Source organism: Astatotilapia calliptera, chromosome 22 (genome assembly GCF_900246225.1).
Source record: "Astatotilapia calliptera chromosome 22, fAstCal1.2, whole genome shotgun sequence".
Lineage (NCBI taxonomy): Eukaryota > Metazoa > Chordata > Actinopteri > Cichliformes > Cichlidae > Astatotilapia > Astatotilapia calliptera.
This window is the reverse complement of record NC_039322.1, coordinates 14,971,517-14,994,035: the sequence shown is the minus strand read 5'-3', so window position 1 is coordinate 14,994,035 and position 22,519 is coordinate 14,971,517. Positions and strand designations below refer to the sequence as shown.

Below are 22,519 nucleotides of genomic sequence, written 5' to 3'. Positions count from 1 at the left end.
GGGGCATCTCCCATTTTGACCTCGGGACTTCCAGGTTATACTCGGCACAGATGTTCCTGTACACTATGCCGGCCACTTGGTTATGGCGTTCCATGTATGCCTTGCCTGCTAGCATCTTGCACCCTGCTGTTATGTGCTGGATTGTTTCTGGGGCATCTTTACACAGCCTGCACCTGGGGTCTTGCCTGGTGTGATAGACCCCAGCCTCTATGGATCTTGTGCTCAGAGCTTGTTCTTGTGCTGCCATGATTAGTGCCTCTGTGCTGTCTTTCAGTCCAGCTTTGTCCAGCCACTGGTAGGATTTCTGGATATCAGCCACCTCCTCTATCTGCCGGTGGTACATACCGTGCAGGGGCCTGTCCTTCCATGATGGTTCCTCGTCTCCCTCCTCTTTCTTGGGTTTCTGCTGCCTGAGGTATTCACTGAGCACTCGGTCAGTTGGGGCCATCTTCCCAATGTATTCTTGGATGTTCCTTGTCTCATCCTGGACTGTGGTGCTGACACTCACCAGTCCCCGGCCCCCTTCCTTCCGCTTAGCGTACAGCCTCAGGGTGCTGGACTTGGGGTGAAACCCTCCATGCATGGTCAGGAGCTTTCTTGTCTTTATGTCAGTGGCTTCTATCTCCTCCTTTGGCCAGCTTATTACCCCAGCAGGGTACCTGATCACGGGCAGGGCGTATGTGTTGATGGCCCGGATCTTGTTCTTACCATTCAGCTGACTCCTCAGGACTTGCCTGACCCTCTGCAGGTACTTGGTGGTTGCAGCCTTTCTAGCGGCCTCTTCATGGTTCCCATTTGCCTGCGGGATCCCCAGGTACTTGTAACTGTCCTCTATGTCTGCAATGTTGCCTTCTGGTAGTTCAATCCCCTCAGTTCTGACTACCTTCCCTCTCTTTGTTACCATCCGACTACACTTCTCCAGTCCGAACGACATTCCAATGTCATTGCTGTATAGCCTGGTAGTGTGGATCAGTGAATCGATGTCTCGTTCACTCTTGGCATACAGCTTGATGTCATCCATGTACAGGAGGTGGCTGACAACTGCTCCGTTCCGTAGTCGGTATCCGTAGCCAGTCTTGTTAATGATCTCACTGAGGGGGTTCAGGCCTATGCAGAACAGCAGTGGGGACAGAGCATCTCCTTGGTAGATCCCGCACTTGATGGTAACTTGTGCTATGGGCTTGGAGTTGGCCTCTAGTGTTGTACGCCACATCCCCATTGAGTTCCTGATGAAGGCTCTTAGGGTCCCATTGATCTTGTACAATTCTAGGCATTCCAGTATCCAGCTGTGGGGCATTGAGTCATAGGCCTTCTTGTAATCAATCCAGGCAGTGCACAGGTTGGTCAGTCTGGTCTTGCAGTCTCGGCTGATTGTTCTGTCTACCAGTAGCTGGTAGACAGAATATGTATATATATATATATATATATATATATATATATATATATATATATATATATTTATATATACATACATACATAGCATAGTACAGCTCTAGCTGCTGTCTTTGACTCCAGTTCTATTCATTGTGTTTAATGTTGAGCTGCTTTAAAATGCACAAAGAAAACACACTTGTATATGTAATTTATTAGTTTGGCAACCAGACTTTTCTATGTTTAGTCTAACAGTCTTTCCTTGTGTACTAGTGAGCATGCTAGCATTTAACTCACAGACTCCTAATCACAGTTTTGCCAAAAAATGATATCGCCATACCTTTATTAATTTTTCAACACAACCAAACACTTGAGTTTCCAACAACAACAGCATATCGCGTGTCTCCAATGAGATTGTTTTTAGTCTTCAAATGTTATTCTCATTTAGGACTAGAAATCATATTTATTTTGACCTGTAAATACTACAACACGGCTGAAATGAAGGGATATGACATTTTAAAACTTAACGAGTACTGTTAAAGAGTACTAGTTAAAAGTCACTAAAATGTAGCACTTGAAATTCTTGGATAAATTGCGAAATTTAAAATCTCATTAAAGCATTAATAAATAACATCTAACAAAAAAAGGCCAGCATGCAAAGCTACTAAATTACTTGGGGTAAACTAAATCAAGCTGCAGCTAAATACAGTACATCAAGCATTTCACAAGTCTACTCCTGATGTGTTATTTGGCAACATAAAGTCTGTACAGAATGAGGATAAGCATACATATTCTTTTATACAAAACAAACATGCTGTGAAACTGGAGAATACGAATCTGTGGTCCATCATCTAACCCCAAACCAGTTCATAGGAACGTCCTTTCAACAAGACAATCAGGAAATGCAATTTGCTTCATAGTGTAACAGTGTGGGAGAGATATCACGTGTTTCCACGTTGACCTCAAAGCATCTGTACAGCTCCAGTGGACTGTCTCCAGTAATGCCAGTCAGCTTATCAACCAGTCACAGTGTCTCTTTTGATTTTTTTCCCCCACAGTCTCTTGAGTCAGTTAACAAGCTGTCAAATCTCCGTCAGCATGATCTTGAAGGCGTCTGCGTAGCTCTCGATGCTGAGGATGAAGGTGTCTTCGTTGGAGTAGTGCTCGATGATGTTATCGTCCATGTTCACCAGGATCCTGCCGCAAAAACAGCAAAAGTTTGATTTCGTGTGGAAAAAGTTCAAGCTCCAAGTTAGTTTCCTCTTCCTTTTGTTTGCCTCACTCACCCTTTCTTACTTTTCTTGTACACCTTGGCTATCCTCTCCGTCGGCACGCCATATTTCTCTGATATCTACCGATGAGAAAAAAAAACAGAAAAGAAGCAAAAATAAAAAAGCAGCTTATGAACAGGCGCTCGGGCTGCAAACAAACTGTGCCTTTGACATTAGTTCCCACGTACAAACAGAGAGGCATCACTCACAGCATCCATCAGGCCTCTGAGCGTGGGAGACTTCAGCATCAGAGCGTCGAACACCTCGTCTGTCTCCTTTCTGACATACAGCAGCACTGCAGACAGGAGGGAGGAGAGCAGGCCACCTTTTAGTTTATATACATAATAATGTGCCTATGATTGGAGTGCACAGACGGAAGCACTTAGAGGTATTGTGTTTGTCAAACTAATCAGCAACCATTTATAAATCCTTTTACTACTTTTCATCTGATGTCAACAGTCCTTCGGGGCCACACAAACACATTTTGTTTTTGTGACATTTTACAGACTAAATAAGCGATCGGAAATCTGAAAAATGCAGTTTCATAACAGCAGGGAGGCTGCAAAAGGAGGTGGTGTGACTCAGTGAACCTTGCAAGGAATGAACTTTCAGTCTCACAGAAGAAGAAGAAGAAGTGCTTGGAAGAAATGGAAACGTAAGCATCTGTGAAGCTCCAGAACAGCTGCTAAATGTACCTCTATCTGCTAACATACAGAAGATTACCCGGTGAGACAAATCATAGATGCTTCTGAGAACGGTTTCATGTTGCTTATCCAAATAATCAGTTAAATCAAAATGATCGAATTGTTACTAAGCGTAAATAGTGCTGCTCGTGTTACGTATGATGGAAAATATCTGGATGGAAAAGGTTCTGGGCACGGTGTTTCCCTTTCTCGGGCCTGATTTGTTATAAATTGCATCGTTAATCATTAGAAATGTCAAACTCTCTTGCGTATTTCCCTGCTATCCTTCCTGGACTTTGTCATTTCTAGAAGGTCACTTAAAGAAGACAGAAGAGATGACGTCCAGGTGTAGGAGAAGGCGGCCGTGCTCGTACCTCTCTTGTGCGCCTCCTCTTTGATCTGCTTGTGAGGAGACGGGCACAGATCTTCATCTGACGACCTGAACATCCTCTTCACCACCACACTCCTGTAAACACAGAACAGCGTCAGGTCAAGCGCAAGCACGTCTTCTTTTTTCCATTGCGGTGATGTGCACTTAAACTGCTTTCATTTGCATGACTTATATTTGTATGAAAACAGGAGTTTCGTGTTGACGCGTACTCACCCTTCTCTCTCAATCTCCTCTGTGTTGAAGGTAAACACCTGAAAAGGAAGCTTTAGGTATTAGTGGCAGAAATTAATCTTATTGAAAATATAAAAACACGAAGAAATAAATCTAAAAGTCTTTGGAATTTTCTATATTTCTGCACATATACGATTTACATGGCTCCTTAAAAAACAGTTAAGCAAATGAGACGAGAATGTTTTGCTCGGTTGTTTTTGGAGAAACTTCTCGAGTAGTACAGATTTCTGTTGGGGTATGTATGTGAACCTTCTAAGATGACTTCACCCCATGTTCGAGGTGACTGATCAGGTGTAATGCTCAGAGTATATTTAACTCCACAATGTTGATGGATTTCTGAATATAAACTGGACATTTGAGGTCCTTACACAAGATTTCTACTGGATTAGGAACTTTTAGGACTTGGATAGCAGGGCTTAGCTCAAGCCGTGTTCAGTTTGGGAGGAGAACCTCTGACCAAGGAACTCCTAAACCCTGCCAAAAGTCCTCTGTGAAGAAGGAAGACTTTTACAATGGCAGAGGTTGCTGGGGAAGTTAAGAAGCTGCCCAGTAGCAAGGCACCAGGTTTGGATGAGATTCTAAAGGCAACAACTGGTGAACCATCTGGTTCTTATATAGCTTTTCTAAACCTGCTCATTCACACAAGCCCTTCTTCTATCTAGGATTCACACAGATTCATATTCCGATGGATGCATTAGATTGAAGCAACCAGGGATCTAAACCACCAGCCTTCCAGTTAACAGATGACCTGCTCTACTTCCTGAGCTACGGCCACCCCAAATGATTTTCATGTGCAGGGAGGCTGGGCTGAGCCTTGGGGATAGGGTAAGGCTCTTGAAGGAGCCTGGAGTAGAACTGTTGATCCTCCAGGTCAAAAAGAGTTTGTCGATATGCTTTGAGATTTTGGTTAGAATGCCCCTTGGGGGCCTCCCTTTCTAGGTTTTCTTGGAGGAAGGGGCCGTAACACTATTATACAGGGTGGTGTATCTTGCAGTAAATTTTAAAATCCATGCCGAATGTAAAGTTTTACATGTAAATGTGTAATGTGTCCCATTTCCAGACATGCAGCATATGTCCAAACAATAGTCAAACTCGTCTCGTGCAAGTATGTCTGGAGTCACGGCTGCTGTTCTGCTTCCCCAGCAAAGAGGACGTGTTTTGATCGTTACTGGTTAAATGGCTGAGGAATGAAAGCACTTTGAAATCGGATTATTCTTTTTGATACACCCTGTATATCTTGTCAACCCTGGGAATGCCCCAGGTTCCCCCAGGAAATACTGGGAAGTGTTGCTGGAGAAAAGGATGTCTGGAATACTGACTTTCAGGAAGCAGGTTAATTTTATTCTTCTTTGATTGTATAATTTATAGTTATAATTTGCTTCTTATATTCATTGTTTCATCCTTCCGGGCACAGATCCAGCAAAATATCCCAAAATATCCCAAGCCATCCCAACAACAGACTGTTCTCTCTGTTGAGGTCAGGAAAGCGATTCCGCTCCCTGAAGACCAACACAGAGAGACTGAGGAGGAGCTTCTTCCCGCAGGCGATACGGTCTCTCAATCACACCACCACACAGTACTGACCCACACATATGGTTCTTACACACACACTGGACTTTCTGGACTTTGTTTTTGCACAACACTGGTCACTATATTCTTCATTTCCAGTTAATACTTGTACAGCTGCTGTTATTGTGTATATATTTATTTATATTTAGATTTCTTCATACATTCTTATATAGTTCTATATTGTGTATTGTGTATTTTGTTGTACAGTTATTTTATTTTCAACTTTAATTTATATATTTTATCTTATTCTTCCCAGTTAAATTTACCCTTCATTCTAATTTGTGTTGTACAGTTATTTCATTTTTAACCTTAATTTATATTTTATTCCTTCCTAGTTAAATTTACCCTTTTTAATTTTTCATATTTATTTCCTATCTTATTCATAGCCTTTCCTTTTTTTGTTTTCTTTAGGTCACGAGCAGTTGTCCAAGCATTTCACTACATATCGTACTGTGTATGACTGTGTACGTGACAAATAAAATTTGAATTTGAATTTGAATTTGAAATATGGAAGGATGTTGAATTCTTGCGTGTTTGGATTCAGTGTTTTCATATCTCCAAACATAATGCTTCTTATTTATACCCTTAAACTTTATTTTGGGCTCCTCTGGCCAAGAGCAGATGGACAGCAGTAGCGTTCTCTTGTAGCCTTCTTGTGCACACCTTTGTTTTTCAGTCTTGTGCTACAGCTTTTACACATCTGGAGTGATTTTTATGAACCCACCGAGTCTTTATTTGTGTCTGACTGTATATTGATGGAGTTAAAACTCCTCAGAGACGCTTCAGTAACCTTTTCCAGCCGTAGAAGCAACAAAAACGCTTTTTCATAGGTCTTGTTTGCTCATGCCACGATACACTTCCTCCACAATATTAAAAAGATCAGACCTTGATCCTTGCTCGCTATATAAAAACATGGTATCACTTCACACCCAATTCTCATTTCACCTGCTAATCCTCAAGGTTCACATACTTTCACCACTCACAGATAATATTAATGACTGAACATTTTCATATATTTTCATCTCTTTTGTTTAATTCTGCCAAAGACAGACTCGAGGTAAGCTTCCTCTCAGCCTGTAGGCTCTGCAGGCGCGCCATTATTTGTTCCTTTTATCCAGTTTTCTTAATAGGTCTTTGTTTATCCCATTGTGTTTCCTCTTTCATGTTGCCACCTACTGAGTTGGGGCTCTCTTTATCTACTCTAAGGACATGTGTGAAATTCAGATATTTTGGGTTACATTTTTGCAAAAATACAAAGTTTGCTTGAAAAAGAAGAGGTGACCTACCTGTCCGGCTCTCTGCAGGTTTCCAAAGTGAACATCGGGGATGAAGAGCACGGGCTGGGCATCCAAGTCGGTCATGGTCTTGAAATAGGTGGTGTCGGACTTCTTGGTGGCACTTATCACCCCGACGCCTCCGTCTTTCCCTGGAGATAAGTCCAAATGAAAAAAGCAGAATATGAATAGCAACAATTATTACTTATGAAGGGGAGATATATTCACAGTGATTTGCAAACCTCAAACTGAACCCTGGAGCTATAATTTTCTCTGATTATTTTTTCATTTTCATTCAAAACTAAATTATTTCTCACTCGGCTCGTACCTTTCGACTTCTTGCGTAACAGTTTTCTCTCCTCATCCCTTATTTTCCTCTCAGCTCCCTGGAAACAAAAAGAAAAGAGACATCAGTTTGTGTATACGAACAAGCCTCAGAAAAAAAACACATCTGTGTGTGTGTGTGTGTGTGTGTAAGCTTCATTTTGTGCAGAGGATGCATAAACTGACCACTAGAGGGAGGACTGATGTCATGATATAACTGCCTCACTGCAGCTACCTGTCTGAATATTTTACAGTGAGTGCGCCTCTTACTGGTAACTCCCAGCAGCTCAGAACACACAAGTAACTTCAGCTTAATGACTTCACGTCAATGCCACATGAACTGAGACAAAACCAGACAGCAGTTAAACTCACAGTAGCGTATTTCTGTTCAAGCTTCTGAATTTAGTTCACTGTTTGAGCTGTTATGTAATCTGTACAGAAAATGAAGGCACGAACTTCATTTATAGTCCTTTAAACTACAACTTCTTTAAGTCACACATTTTAGGCGCCTTTAATTATTAAAGAAACAGCTCACAACAAAGATTAATGAGGGTTTTTTTAAGGAAACAGGTCACAGTTCATGAAAAGAGTTTTTGAGGGTATTTATTGTCACCCTGAGTAACACAAGGCAAGTGCATTTTTATATCCATTGTATTCAAGAAAAGGCAGACACCTGATATCTCCATAACTGGGCAACTCACACCAAAACAATCTAGATGGACAAAAACGGCATTATAGGCCAGAGGGTAAACATGCACATGTGCGATTGGAGTGGGCTGTCCCTTTAAAATCTCTCCTGAGAAATGAGTCAAGAAAATAAGAATAATCAAACTTACTAAACAAATAAGGCGCATTTGGTTCTGGCTAAAGGACTCCACATATAGAGAAATACAGAAGAAGTGATCTATCACCTTGTCACAGAAGACCTTGATCTGTGAGTAGGCCCTGTGCAGCGGCCTGTTGCTGCGGTTGTTGTAGCTATAAGTGTCAATCTGGATCATCAGAGGAAGACCCTTCACCCCCTTCTGAGACGAGAAGTCTGTGCTCAGGCAGTTCACTGTGATGAAGATCTTCAGGGACACAGAACAAGGAAGGAGAGGTGGAAATGTTAAAATACTTTAACTCTGCAATTTAGGAATAAAAGTACACTCAGTCCTCACTTTTTTAGATACGCTGCTCTTTAACGCAGATATCCAATCGGCCAATCACATTGCAGCAACTCAGTTCATTTATGCATGCAGACATGGTCAAGACAACCAGCATCAGACAGCTGTCAGACAGTATTTCAGAAACGGATTTACTGGGATTTTCCCACACAATCATCTCTAGGCTTCACAGGATGGCATCACGAGCTCGAATAACTATCTTTACAACCAAGGTATGCAGAAGAGCATCTCTGAATGGGCTACAGCAGCAGAAGACCACACTGGGTGACACTTCTGTCAGCTCAGAACAGAAAATTTAGGCTGACCAAAATTGTACTCTGGAAGATTGGAAGAATGTCGCCCGGTCTGATGAGTCTCAACTTCTGCTGCAACTTTTAGATGGTGGAGTCAGAATTTGACATAAACAACATGAAACCTTGGATCCATCTTGTCTTGCATCAATGATTTAGGCTGCTTGTAGGTGTAATGGTGTGGGGAAATTTTCTTGGCACACTTTGGGCCCCTTAGTACCAATTGAGTATCATTTAAACACAATGTACCCATCTTCTAATTGCTGCTTCCAGAAGTATAACACGCAAAATCTCAAATCACCCCAATGAGTTCAGATGTACTCTGATGGCCTCCACAGCCATCACATCTCAATCCCACAGAGCACCTTTGGGATGTTGTGAAATGAGAGATTCACATCACAGAACGTGCAGCAACTGTGTGATGCTATCATTTCAATATGAATCTAAATGTCTGAGGAATGTTTCCAGCACCTTGTTAGAGTCTGTCCATATTTAAATTCCAAAGCGAGCCAGCATGTTTTAATTTTAAAACTCAAATGTTCGGCATACAGAGTTTTGTCAGCTCTGAAACACCTTTAGTTAGCCAGTGGGAGCCTTTCCCCCCCTTTTTTTGACAGACACTTGGCTGTTAAGTGTCTAACAAACAAAATTCCTTTCCCCTGCGATGTGTTTTCATCTCAGCAGATAAAAATCAAAAGTACAGAGATAACAGATCAGTGAGAAACTGTTTTCTTTTTCATGTGGTGGTGTTCCCATCAGTTAGAAAAAAAAAAATCTGTTATGTTTCTGCTTTTCTTGTTCGTCAAGCCTCGGCACACATCGCCATCAATCTTTGGTCTGTGTTATAAATGTGCAGTACAACAAAAGCCAAGGAGGTTGGTCATTAACTTGAACCATAAAAACTCCATTATCTACAGCAGCCAAGAGGAAAGCCTGTGGAGAAGAGGCAGGGTCAATGCTAAAGCGCCATTCTTTTATTATTCTCTGCTCTGCAGTACTTCTCTCACTTTTATTTTCTCTGATTTTTCTATTTAAACACCAAAGCTACAACCGTTAACTGCACCACCCGTTTATAAATACATGGCAGAGCAAGGTGAGCCGCTAAAAAGAAAAGAAAAAAATTGATAAAGATCGAGTAACTGTTTCTCAACAGCACCCTGTTGGAAGACTACCAGCTTAAATCCTTGAGATGTACTTTAGTGACATGTAGGAAGATTACTCGGCCTCATAAAATGAAAATAAAATATTACATGGGAACTTATGCTGTGCACTCTCTCTGGTTTCTATTTATGAAGCAATAAACTCCATTAAAAGTTTAAAATAATAAATAAATATAATAAAAATAATCAAGTACTTGTGCAAAGGGCTAACAAAAAAATCTCCCATTTCTCTCAGAGTAGTTTGTTTGTCTTCCCGTACAATAATAACTTTTCTCTCTAGACAGATGGGCTCTTGTGTCTAAATATTATGTAGCATTGGTCCATTTTTATGCTCGGGCGGGTCAAATCCTGCTGTTTTAACAAAGCTGTGTCTCTCTGATAGACACAAGGTGTTTTTAGGCTTCAGTGCCGTGACCCACGGGCATTAGAAAATAGTGAAACAGGTATGTTACTCTCAACTCATTACAAGGTGGTGCTTGCAAACGTCCCTGGCTGTCACTGGGCAGGCATCACTTTTCAGTCTGCAGGGATAATGGTGTAAACAACCATATTGTAACCCAAACCACAACCTCTTCTTAAACCTAACCAAGGAGTTTTTGGTATCTGCACCTAACCTGTCACTAAAAGCAAAGGTTAAACTGAATGGAAACAAATAAAAATTAATCTCCCAAAACTGGGACAAAAACTGTGATTTCTTGGTGACAGAACTGTGACTTCTGAATGCAGCTCAACAAAAGAAGGCCAATAACTCTTAATATTCGATATTTTCCACTGCTGATGAGTCAAATCAACAATGTCAAAGGACATGCTGACATGGGCACAGTATTTAAACGTTGCATCTGCAAGCCACTTTGCAACCCACCATCACCTAAGCCCCTCTTTTTTCTGCTGTGTCTGATGTCGCAACTGTTGTTCTGGGTTTTGCAGCTGTTTTGATCTCTTTAGGCTTCACACAATAGAACAGTATAACAGTTGTAATCTTCCTTTGACTAAAGCGGCCCCTGACATAAGTTTTTCTTCAAATAAAAAGCACTTAAAGCAGGAACCTCTGTTTCAGGCGTGCACACCATATCATTTGCGCTTTACTCTGAAAATAGTTCTATTGTGTTTAATTGAGGCTCAGCCTCTGGGTGTTGTGTTCTTCTTTATTGCCTTACATCTTATTCATTTGACAAGCAGTGTTTTTCAACTTGCTATCAGGCATATCAGGCGTGTAAAAACATATCATGGAAGTGAAAAAGACTCTGTCTCTTTAAAGTCCTCCTGGTTTTCTTTTAGTCCTGACAGAGAAGAGCAAATACACTAAACTAGCAGGGCAGTACACCTGTTTCCGTGGTTCAACATGCATACGTTCAGGCTCAATAGTTGTGCAGATTCAGAGAGGCAAAAAGAGTGACAGAAGGAAAGAAAGACAGAAAAAGATGAACAGACAGAGCAAATATTTATCTAGAGAAGTGAGCTTGCATTTTCTCCAGCACTGTCTTTGTCCCCAGGCTGCTATTACAATGAAAGAGGCACACAACACGGAGTGATTCACACAGTCGCTGGTGCTCACACAGAAATGAGGGCAAAACAAACAACAGAGGGTGGGGACGGAGACTAGTGTGTGTGTTGGCCCTTGGGGGCACTCTGGAGTTCAAACACCGGCGGGGCTCCGTTTAAGGAGTGGCCACAAAGGAGGACAAACAGAGCAAAGCTACGCAACACTGCCCGGCAGTTTTATGACACGCAGTCAAAACCACTCCGATCACAGCGGCAGAAACCATTTGCCAACGTTTTAGGAATCAATTGTTGATTTCAAAATGAGCGCAAGAGCGTTAGTGATGCCTACGGGTCAGGCAGGTGCTTGCATCACATTCGAAAGTGCTTTTGTTTGCCAACAACTGAATCAGCTCAAAAAACCTGTCCCACTGCTTTTTCTTATTTCCAACACGCCTCCAGCAAGAGTAAATACTATGGAGTTTCTGGGAAAATTACAATGACATTTATTTCCTACACACACACGCACACACACACACACACACACACACACACACACACACACACACACCCAGCCGTAATAAATTTGTACCTTGGCCTCTTCGTTCACATCCCAGGTGAAGGAGACGGCGTTGTAGGCGATTTCTTCAATGTTGCTGATCGTGTTGAAGCTCTCCTTGTAATCAGCTGTGGGGACACACGGTTCATTTCAAGTATGAGTTCTTCAGCAAACAGTCATACCGCCCCTCAAACCGGTCAATAAAAGCAGGTAGCTATTGTTATTTAAGATAAGCAATGAAATGACACGCTTCACTTTTGTGAGATAAAGCCTTATCGGCAAGAGCAAACAGAGACTCGGGCTTCAAAGGCAGCAGGAGGAAACACAGAAGACTATTGGCCGCAGAGGACCACATTAAAAGCCAGTCAGATGAGTGCATCAGATTCATATTGTTGACCTCAGACTTACAAACAGGATGGACTTGCAGGGCTGTGGTATGCTGGCATAATGACTCACATGTGGCCCGGGATTTTATTTCAATGTAAAGAGTGAATCATGACTATCATTACTGTAAGAATGAATTTACGTCTGTCTATTTTAGCAAAGAGATTTCACGCGTCCCTTCATTTTGAGGATTTAGACTGTAAAACTGCGGAGAGATTTGTGCTCATGTGGCCCATTTCCAAAGGTTTATATCGTTATTTGGAAGGAACGCCACAAATATGCAGATAATGAAGAAAGCATTGCCTGCCACACAATTTTTTGCCACTAAGTAAAGTATAGAATCCATCATCCATCCATCATCTCCAAGAAATAGCCTTGGAATAAAAATCTTCGTGTGGGAGGATGAGATCCAATTGTGGTCAGTTCAATGCCCCCCGCCCCCTCTGTCAGTGACTGCTCATCTCCTCCCTCAACCTAACCACCGTTACAGCAATACTTCCTGCTTTCTGAACAGGTGCACAAAGCTGCAAGGCGAGCAGCAACAACATGCCTGTCTGCTAACAGCCCACTTTAAGTAGGCTCATTCAAATGATCCATTCTGTGACGCTGCCCAGGGGCACGACGGATCCCGCCTCATCCCCACTAACCCCCACGACTCGCTATTCACCTCAGATCACCGAATATCTTCGAGTTACCGCCGCGCAGTCTGAGCTAGCTGAAGCTGCGGGGACGACGGCCCGTCCTCGATCGCTGGCCTGGTTTGTCAGCATGATCTTTAACGAATGTATACTTTTTGAAAGATGAGCGTGTCCGTGTGCAGATAATATCTCTCTGTTGATACATGATAACGATCTTTGTATCATATATGCACACCTATAAACAGAAACTCATTACACTAGCAAATGCCAAACAGGGTGTCAAAGAATTGCAGGCTGAAAAAGCTACCACACTTCCTCCAAACAGACGCACACATGCGATTACATGAAAACAGCAGTAAAATACCTTTAATTTCCAAGTAATCATGTTAATGCTGAGATGAATTCAAGTTCTTGCTTTGCAGTTATTTGAAGACTATTTATGTAATTTGATAATAAAATGTGCCATATAATCTTACTCTTTCTCTTAACTGTGTTTTCCTATGTGTCTATGAAGGGACCAGGAAAGCAGACAGCTACATTTGGTGCACCTGGGCAAAGCAGTCCTGGATGACAGAAACTCTTATGTTGGCTCATTAACACCTAAATTAGCATGCTTTCCCTTTAGTTAACCTCTTTTTTATTTAAGTTTTGCGACTCATCTCTCGTTTCATTTAGTTATAACAATCTCTTATTTTATTGTCGTCCGCTGTGTGATCATTTCTGCACTTATCGTAGTCTGGGAACCCGTCTAGAAAAAGTGGGCTCCTATCCAGGATCTGAACACTGAGCCCTTTTGCAAACTGAGGTTTTATCTTCTAGGATTGCCTGGGTGCCCTGTCACAGCAACAGCACAGTGGCTCTAGATCCCTTTAAAAGTACAGTTCAGCATTTTGAGAAATGTTGTTATTAGATGCCTCATATCACTTTCAAATCCGTGGTCACAGTCAGGAAACAGGAGGCTCTGTTTATCATCAAGACTACTATACTTTCTGTCTGTCCTGAATACACAGTAAACCAAACAAACACGACTAAAAGTCAATAATGGATCTTCCACAGGGCTTTAGGAAAACATTTAATGCCAAGATACTGAATCCTGAGTTGGCCCATGTGAATCCTAGAAAGTGCTTTGAGTGCTCAACTCAGTTGCTGCCTCTGCAAGCTGCTTTGCAACCCATCCTCCATCCTAGCTCCTTGTCCTCATGCTATAACCAAGTTGCTGTGCATACTTTTATCTCGGAAATCAGATGTCACTCCTGACCTTTGTGGGTCCAGACTTTATTTTGCTCTTGAGCTCCATGTGTATTTGTGACACACTAAATAAGCAAGCCACAAATACATAGCAGTGGTTGCTGTTTTACAGTTTTACTAATGTCAACATGCATTTGGATTGTGAAGTTGGAGTTGCTGGGGTTTCTCCAACTTCCTGAGTTGGAAATTTGACTTGATGGGTGTTCCACTTGAAAATTCTGATTTGGAAGTTGGGATTTACCACTTCAAATTGAATTCTACTATAGCTGCAACCTTCAAATCTTCTTTGTAAAGTAAAGTTTTTAACCCAAGCTTTTCAGGAGGAAGCGTGCACGTCATTACGTAATAAAAAGCAAGGTGGATGTAAAGGAAAAAAGGGGAAAAGGTTATTTATTCCACACATAACTACAACTACAAAACAAGCCTCCAGTTGAACTCTTGATTATATGTTTATCTTACTAATATACCTTAAACAACTGTCAGAAAACTGTTGCTCCACATCGTGCTTACTTGCCTAACTTAATCCACGCATGCCGGGCCGGCCCAACCACACAGACCAACAGACAGACAAACAGAACAGACTCACAAAACCAGGGAGAAAAAATGGAGCACAACATTTACAAAATCAGCTTAAAAAAATCAAGAACAAACATTAAAAACGCAACAAGTTAAAGCTCATAACATATTATTTAAATGTGACTTAATATATTCAAGCTAAATATTGGCCTGAATTCTCTATGACTACAACAGCAGCATTAATCATATATCTTTTGTCTCTGATTAGAGCCTACTTTCACTAAAGTGGTCCTGACACAACTGTCTTTGAAAATGTTCAGTTCTTCCAGTGGATCTACCCATCCGAGAGCAAACTGACCAATATTTTCTTGACTAAAAATGAAAGAAGTCCAAAATGTTAACGGGTTTGGCATCCTCTGGATCGTCTCTCCCGGCAGATGTAAAGATGTGTGTGAATTGTAGGCTGATTGGGACTTGTCTCGGGTTGTATAAATATAAGAATTAAGATGAAGATCTAAACTGGGGAAGAATTACTTCCAACAGACCACGACCAGCTAAGGTAACAGTGTGGCTAGCATTCCTCTCCCTGTCCTGACAAGCTGCCTATGTCTGTGTGTGCTTCTCCCATCGAATTCTCCCACATACCTCTACATCTCCGCTCTCCGAGCAGGCCCTAGCTTGTCAAAAGGCAAACCGCCTACTCGCTTCTCACACACACTCATTCAACAAGGCGTAGAAAAAGACGGTTCAAATTCAAATGCATCAACTGAAAATCGACGGCAGACAAAAGGTCAAAAGTGTGACGATTACGAGTCTTCAGATGAGAACGCGTTTACCCGTGGGAAATGCTGTGAGATGGAGTTTCACAACTTCAAGTTGAACCCTGCTTTGGATTATTGTTTTTCTCTCTTTTCACAATTATTTCTGCTCAGTCTCCCAGGTAATGTGAAAGAGATTAGAGGATTTAAGTGGTGGGTCTCAGCCATACGTAGACATTAGGAGACTCAGGTGTGTGTGCGTGTGCGACGGCCCAGCCTTTTGTCTGATGGTGGGCAGCTGTACGGCCACAGACAGACATCTGGGTGGAGGCTTGTTTGCTCTCAGTTTAGCAATGCTGTGTTTATTGGTTAAGCACATTCCAGCATAAATGTGTCATCTTGTCCTTTGCTTTGTGCGTTTTCATTCACTCATCTGTTCAACATGGGAAGGAACATGAAGACAAAAAGATGGAGGGAGGCAGTGAAAGTCTCACCGATGTCCAGGACTCGCTGTTTGGCCGTGTGCTGCCGGGAGTGCCAGTACTTCCAGTATTTAAGCTGCTCGTCTCGGTTCTTATCCTCACTGAACACCACCATGATCACACTCTGAGGAGGGAGACGAGACAGAAAACAAAACGTTAACACGACTTATGAGTCAGACAACACCAGTCCTATCTGACATTCATTTTTATATTACAGCTTGGCTTTTATTTGTAACTTTGGACTCAGATTATCTCCAGAGAGTTGCATCAATATAACAACAAAAAGGGGATGATCACCTCAAAATTTACCCAAGTTTTAATAAACTCTGTCTGAGTGATTAGGGTTAACTGTTTCCTGCTTATCCTAGCCAAACTGCTCACATCATAATGGCCAAGCTATGAAAAAAAAATCACATTTTATGAAGTTAAAGGCACATATTTTGCTACTTCACAGCTTCATACTGGACTCTATCTTAATCTGAGAGTTTATCTGCACTTTCCATCTGCAGCCAGAGCCGGGCCTTGAGATGACTACATTAGCGATAATACTCTTATTGACACCACAAAGAGAAAATAGCAGAAAATCCGCTTTAAAAGTGAACATTTGGAGGAGCTTGAAGCCTTTTAGCTCAAGGGGATTACTCCTGCATATGGTGACCTCATTTGGGAGTTTGGAAATGTGTAATACGATCAGCAGCCAATCACATAAAATAAGGAAAAGAACAACAGATTCTCCTTAATTTCTTACCTTTGTTTTAGCTCTGTTTTTGATCTCCACATATTCTTCTGGGCAGTATCCGATTCATAACATCTGAGTTTATATTTTAGCAATTTTAGCAATTTTACTTGCTACAGGTCATAATGCCGAAAGAGAGATTAAAGACGGATGTGGACATGCTCACCCGGACTTTACTGATGGGGTGTCGGAGGCGCTTGTTGGCGCTGAGCTCGTTGAGCGTCACAGCGTAGAACTGGCCTTTGTTCAGGTAGGTCATCGGCCCTTCGCCCTGCTTCTGACGCAGCGAGCGCGTGGCGTCCAGCGTGTACTGGAAGCTGTCGCTGTACACACAAACACACCGAGAGCCCCGTGACTGGAAATGACAATCGCACCGAAAGGCTCTTCTGGTTACAAAATGGTCTGCATGTGAACATTTACGCCACAGCCACTGTGATAGCAGGTGGGCTTGAGTCACTTACATTCCCTCCTGATGAAATAAGAAGTCACCTGTGGCTAGAGAGGAAGGCGAGTGGTACTTCTGTTGAAAAGGCACAAAAACACAGAAAAAGAGGAAATTATTCAATATAAAGGCACATTTTAGAGGAACTGCTCAAACAATGCTGCAGGTGGAAAGACGTGAAGGTCCTGGTCAGCTGGAGACCTCCGAGCTACAGGGAGCACATCGGATGGACGAATGTAGTGAGCCTTTAACCTCTGAGTGATTCATATTTGTACATTTATCAGTCTCTGTCCAGCATATACAGTTCAAATCATCAGCAGTCCTCTTGTGTTACATTTCCTGTTTTAGTGCCTGCTTTATTTCTCTTCCCGGCATGCCTTCTAGCACCTCATCATTCATGCAGCGGTGGTTTATAGGATTATAATAACAACACAGCAAAAAGAAGAAAAGAAGCAGACCTGATCCTGTCATTGCAATGCATTGTGGTCTACTGAGCAGCTTTGGACAGTTGCTATATTCGCTGATTATCTTGTAGATTTACTGGCATCAACAGCACATAAACTACAATGCCCAACAAGTTTAGCACCAACAGTGTGCTTTTTTTGTTCAGTGTTCCCTTAAAAAGAAGCCGATTCTATGTTTATCTTCATCAGTGTCTGTTCATGTCACACTCTTTCCATTCTCACCGCGTCTCGTTCCTCTTCGTACGGACTGTCAGGCGGGCTCTGCTCGTCGTCTTTGGCGTACGAGTTGTGACTGACCGTGGTCACCTCATACGGACTCTGTTCGTAGATCACCCGCGCCGAGTCTTCTCCTTCCACCCTGTAGTGAGCCCCCCCTCCTGGCATGAAGACGGGCGCATATACCTCGGCCTTCACCACGGCAACAGCCGGAGAGCCTCCGTCCCCCGACCCCGTCGAGCCGCTGAACTGCTCCCGCTTGGTCTCCTGGTGCTCGGTGTTCAAGGACAGGTTGACGGGGACGGACTTGAGGACCTGAACGCGGTTGTCCACCATCTCCACCTCGCTTTGGCTGCTGGGGTTGTTCTGCAACATCGGCCTGAATAAAAACATGAAATTAATAGGATTACATGTGTTTCCTTGTGAAACGCACAAACTATTAGATAGTAAAATTATTGGGTGAGCTACATCTTGAGGTAAATGTCTGCTGCTCTCTTTACGGCCTCAACAAAAAAAAATAAAATAAAAAAAATAATCATAAGTAGCCCTAAAACTGATGTTCGTTTTAGTAAAAGAAAGGTTCCCTGTGGTGTCTTTTGTGTGGGTTTGATGTACGCTAAAGCAACAAATGGAATAAAACAGGTAAAACATGCATTCACTATAAATAGATATCTGTATATGAATATGCAAAATCTGTCTGCAGGAGGCAAAAGCTTTGGCACTTCAGGAAGCTTTTTGGTTTATGAACAATCAGGTTTTGGTTGCATGCAGGTAAAAAGCCTGCATGGAGGGCATAAAAGGCTAAGCATTTGATGAACTGCGATCTCAAGACCACTGATTATAATCTGATGATGTTTAATGCAGGTTTTTGTAATTTATATGAATACAGCAGTGACTTAGCCGATTCCCAGAAAAATCACATTGCGACTGTATTTTGTGCTTCTTTGCTGTTTTTTAACTTCAGGGGGTCGTTTTTTGGCTTAACTCTAATAAACATGGTTACAGAGGGTCAATGCAGGTCTTTAAAAAAGTCCCCTTTTCATATTTTAAGATGTAAAAATGCGTTCGCCACTAAAATACAACACATGCAGGTTTATGTAGAAGAAGAAAACTCCAATGAGAAGCTGCTTTCATTTAAAGGTTAGCACTAATTTGCAAGTCAGCGTTGAAGAGCTGAAAAATAATAATAAAATAAATGTAATGATGCTCCCAGGCACAGTTTCTCTAAACACTCACGCAGCATGTTGTCTAAATGGAAATGAGGCGATGTTTCCCTTTTTACAGATCAGTAAGTAGATAACAGCAGTTTGCTCCCAGAGCCGGAGCGTATTATATCATCAAATCTTTTGTATTCTTCTTTTTTCCTAAGGGAGCGGGAGCCTTTCATTGGCTTCAGTCCAGTCTGGGCTTCTTTCTTTCAGTATCAGTGCTTGGAGTGAAACAAGACTCACTGATCTGTGATATTTTCACACGTTCATGCTCCTGGTGTTTGTCTCATATCACTGCGACCTTAGATTAGATGACTCGCTACTATTGTAACTGAAAGCAATTTTTGAAGAAATGGCTTTTTGTATTAAACAGTTTTCATAGAACATCTTTTTAACTGTCTACTTTCATTGCACTGAGCGCCCTTGTTTGTTTCCACCTGCTGCTGGAAACGTCGACCACCATGTTGGGCGTATTTTCGTGGTGTTTCGAACGAGGCGAGTGTTCACTGACCTCTTCTCCTGTTCCTCTGTAATTTCAGTGGCTTTGGAAAGTTGCAGAAGTCTCTTTTCTTTGGGCACCTACAGAGAAAAGGAGGACAGTCAAGTCACTCTCGGTCAAGCCTATAAGGGAGCTGTAGCTCCCAGTTTAGTGTCCCACATGCAACATGTCACCTGTTTACGTCAGACCTCTGTGCTGTGTAATGTTTCAGTCGATTCAGTTAAAACAATTGTCATTGTGGTCTGATTTAACTTATTTGACAAATCTAAATAGAAAGGAAATGTCCAAAATATGTTAATTAATATGCTGCTACATTTTAATTATTATTTCATCTCCTTTCAGCCAGCTTTCCTCTGATTGGCTGCCCCTCACAAACAAAAAGCTCTGATCAGCAGGTGAGTGCCTGAGATGACCATATTGGGGATATCTGATCTCAGTGACATCATAAACGTCAATCAGTAGAAAAACTGTGTTCAGAGCTTTTAGACAGGGCTTACTTGCACACACACCGAGTTCATTATCACTTTTGCTATGTTGAATGTTTCATTAATGGTACAGATGCATGAAAGGACAACAGGTGCTCTTTATGAGGGTTTTGGGCACCTTGTAGTAGTCGTAGAGCAGACCCAGGGCGTTGGCACTGTCCTCGTCTCCATTGATGCTCATCATCGCCTTGGTGGCGGCTGTCAGCGGGTTCTCCAGGTACGACCGCCACGCCTCATCCTCGCTGGTGTACGCCCTCCTCTCGTTGGGGACCACCACTACCAGACGTTTGCTTGAGAAGCACAGGGATTTAAACACTGTTTTACACATGTACAGTTTTTTTTGGTAGGCGATCAAAAAAACATGACAACTGTTATTTTCCAGGCTGAACTGTGATGGATGAACTAATTAGCTAGAGCAGCGTTCACGCCTGTCTGTTTTTCTCTGTGTGTTTTCCTCTTTGCTCTTTAGGCTCACTTAAGATCAGATCAGAGACCAGTTAAATACACACAGTGTTGCCACAACATCTCTCTGAGCTCAGCCAATCACAGGAAAGGCTCCGAATGTGGCAACTTGCACAACGAAATGCTCCTGTCATGTCTGAGAGTGGCCATTTTTCATTTGGCTTTCATGTTTGTGGCTTCAACACACTTCTAGACATTTACACAGGAAATATTAATGAGAATTTTTTTCTTTCATAGAGCTCTGTGTAAGTGTATGAAAGATCCGCTTTCTCTATTTGTGCACTGCGACCAGTGATGCAAAAGCTTTATACAGAAAATAAAGGGCAAAAGAGAAGCTCCGCTGTGTCTTCCTTATACTGAGTCACACAAAAAGGCACGATGGCATGCTTTCTTTACCCGGCTGCAAATAAATAATGCTCCTGCCTTTGGATCGAGCTTGTATTGTGAAAGAGGGTCGCCGGAAAGCAGACGTCTGAGCGATGTTTAGGAGTTTTGGAGCTTTAATCTGCTGGGTTTGAGTAAATGTTAACGCTGTGTGTCAAAATAGAGGCAGACACCTGCTGCTTCCACTTATGCGGGAGACAGCAGCTCTGCAGAAAAACTGGAAAATCAACTATGGGCAGCCACACTTTGACAACCATATTTGTTGCAACATATACTTCTAATAGTGATGATAATGGATGAAATAATAATTGATTATCGTGTTGGGAATGATCTAACTAAATGAAATAAGGCATAAGATTATTTTTAATGCAGTTAATCCCTGTTATAACAATATTAGACACAATTACAATTTAAATTACACAGAATTTGGAGAAAGCAGGACACCTGTAACATCTGGTCTGTATTATTAATATTATTATGATTGTTAAGGAAAAAATAACATTTTTAATTTTTAATTTTCAAGAGCAAAATCCTTCTGACTCTATTAAAATTTTAGCGCTGCAGTCCAAAGGTTGATTTCTTTAAAATAACTGTTAATAAATAAAGGAGTTTGTATATCCCGTTAGAAAACAACAGAAGAGACCAGCAGGCTTTACAAACTGTTCCCATTCACAAGCAGATCCAACACGCTCTCTAGGCCTTAAATAGGAGGAGGGAATGAAACGATGCAATGATATCCAAAAGCAGCACAAAAAAGTATATTTTTTTAGTTAAAGTGTTTAAAAATAACAGTCCTTGCACCCTGAAGGTTTTCCCATCAGTCAAAAATGGCGAATTCACCTCTAATGAAATCCACGGCGCCAAGCTTGTCAGCTTCTCCTCCAGGCCCTAGAACAGCTTCATATCTGTCATAAACAGTCCAAACGGAGCGAAACCGGTACGCGAGCCCCATTTTACACCCCCCTTATTATTATTATTTTTTAAAGTGTGTGTGTCCTAAACAAAGGTAATCCCGGGTTTAAAGCAGCTTCGTTTTAATAACAGACTCAAAAGAAAACACTTGAACAACTTTCTCCCCCCCGCATGTAGAAATCAGCAAAGATCCTCTCCTCTGGCTCGATCACTTACTTGTCTGTCTCCTGTGACATATTTAGCTTCCTCTACGATTCTTCCTTGTGAAACTGGACTTTCAAGTCGGAGCAGGTAATAGAGTGAGAGTGAGTTGCCAGAAGTTGGGCTACAGGTAAGTCGACTTTTTCTCGCCCCGCTTCTTTTCTCCCTGCCCCTCTCTCCCTCTCTCTCCTCTCTCTCTCTCCCTGTGTTTGTGTTTGGCTTGCCTCTCCTCCGCTCCTTCCACCTGGGCAGGTAAGGCAGCAGCCAATCCCTCTGCGTCTCTCTCGCTCACCTTAAACGTAGATTACGGTGACAAACATCAGCGTGTCATACTTAGCGCATTGCGATATTTGCCATGACTCTCTTTTAATGGCAGCCGGTCAACTTTGTGGCTCTGAATTCTTTCACAGTGGAACAATTGAGGCTGAGGGCGAGTCTGCCCGCTGATTGGCTGCTGTCGAGGGGAGAGGAGATCCGATTGGCTGCTGGGGGCAGGTAGAGGCCCACCTTACCTGCGAGCGAAGCAAAGACGCCGCAGTGACACAGAAAACGAAGACACACAGGAAACAGATTAGATTTACGGATTTTTACGGCTTCAGATATGATTTGATTCTGTTATGATTGATTATGTTTGAAACAGGAGGACTCGAGGCGTGACTGCACAGCCTCGAACTGGCCACTCACTGCCTCAGGCTGTCTTTCATTCCCCCATCGGC

The 22,519-nt window shown here is 42.2% G+C and overlaps 1 protein-coding gene across 2 annotated transcripts; it reads right to left on the bottom strand.

Annotated features, from left to right (window-relative positions):
* Nucleotides 1-1,566: 1,566 nt before the first annotated feature.
* Nucleotides 1,567-22,175, bottom strand: grhl2b (grainyhead-like transcription factor 2b). Of its 2 annotated transcripts, none has more exons than XM_026156590.1 (16): nt 21,819-22,175; nt 19,963-20,134; nt 19,372-19,439; nt 17,659-18,031; nt 16,992-17,050; nt 16,697-16,853; nt 15,807-15,918; nt 11,802-11,896; nt 8,026-8,184; nt 7,119-7,176; nt 6,803-6,942; nt 3,930-3,967; nt 3,700-3,791; nt 2,852-2,937; nt 2,658-2,722; nt 1,567-2,568 (listed from the first exon to the last, which is right to left on the bottom strand). In XM_026156590.1, the coding sequence occupies exons 1-16, from the start codon at nt 21,836-21,838 to the stop codon at nt 2,454-2,456; spliced, it is 1,809 nt and encodes a 602-aa protein (XP_026012375.1). In that variant the 5' UTR covers nt 21,839-22,175; the 3' UTR covers nt 1,567-2,453. The 2 variants fall into 2 exon arrangements, with proteins under 2 accessions (XP_026012375.1, XP_026012376.1); XM_026156591.1 differs by lacking the exon at nt 21,819-22,175 and adding an exon at nt 21,531-21,803.
* Nucleotides 22,176-22,519: the final 344 nt, after the last annotated feature.

What these genes read in the sequence shown, in the direction of transcription:
- grhl2b (XM_026156590.1), bottom strand. Translation starts at nt 21,838, where the DNA reads ATGTCACAGGAGACAGACAA. An exon ending in GTTACGCAAGAAGTCGAAAG is followed by an intron (nt 6,943 to 7,118) that starts GTACGAGCCGAG and finishes ACTTATCTCCAG; the next exon opens with GGAAAGACGGAGGCGTCGGG. An exon ending in GAGGAGATTGAGAGAGAAGG is followed by an intron (nt 3,792 to 3,929) that starts GTGAGTACGCGT and finishes CTGTGTTTACAG; the next exon opens with GAGTGTGGTGGTGAAGAGGA.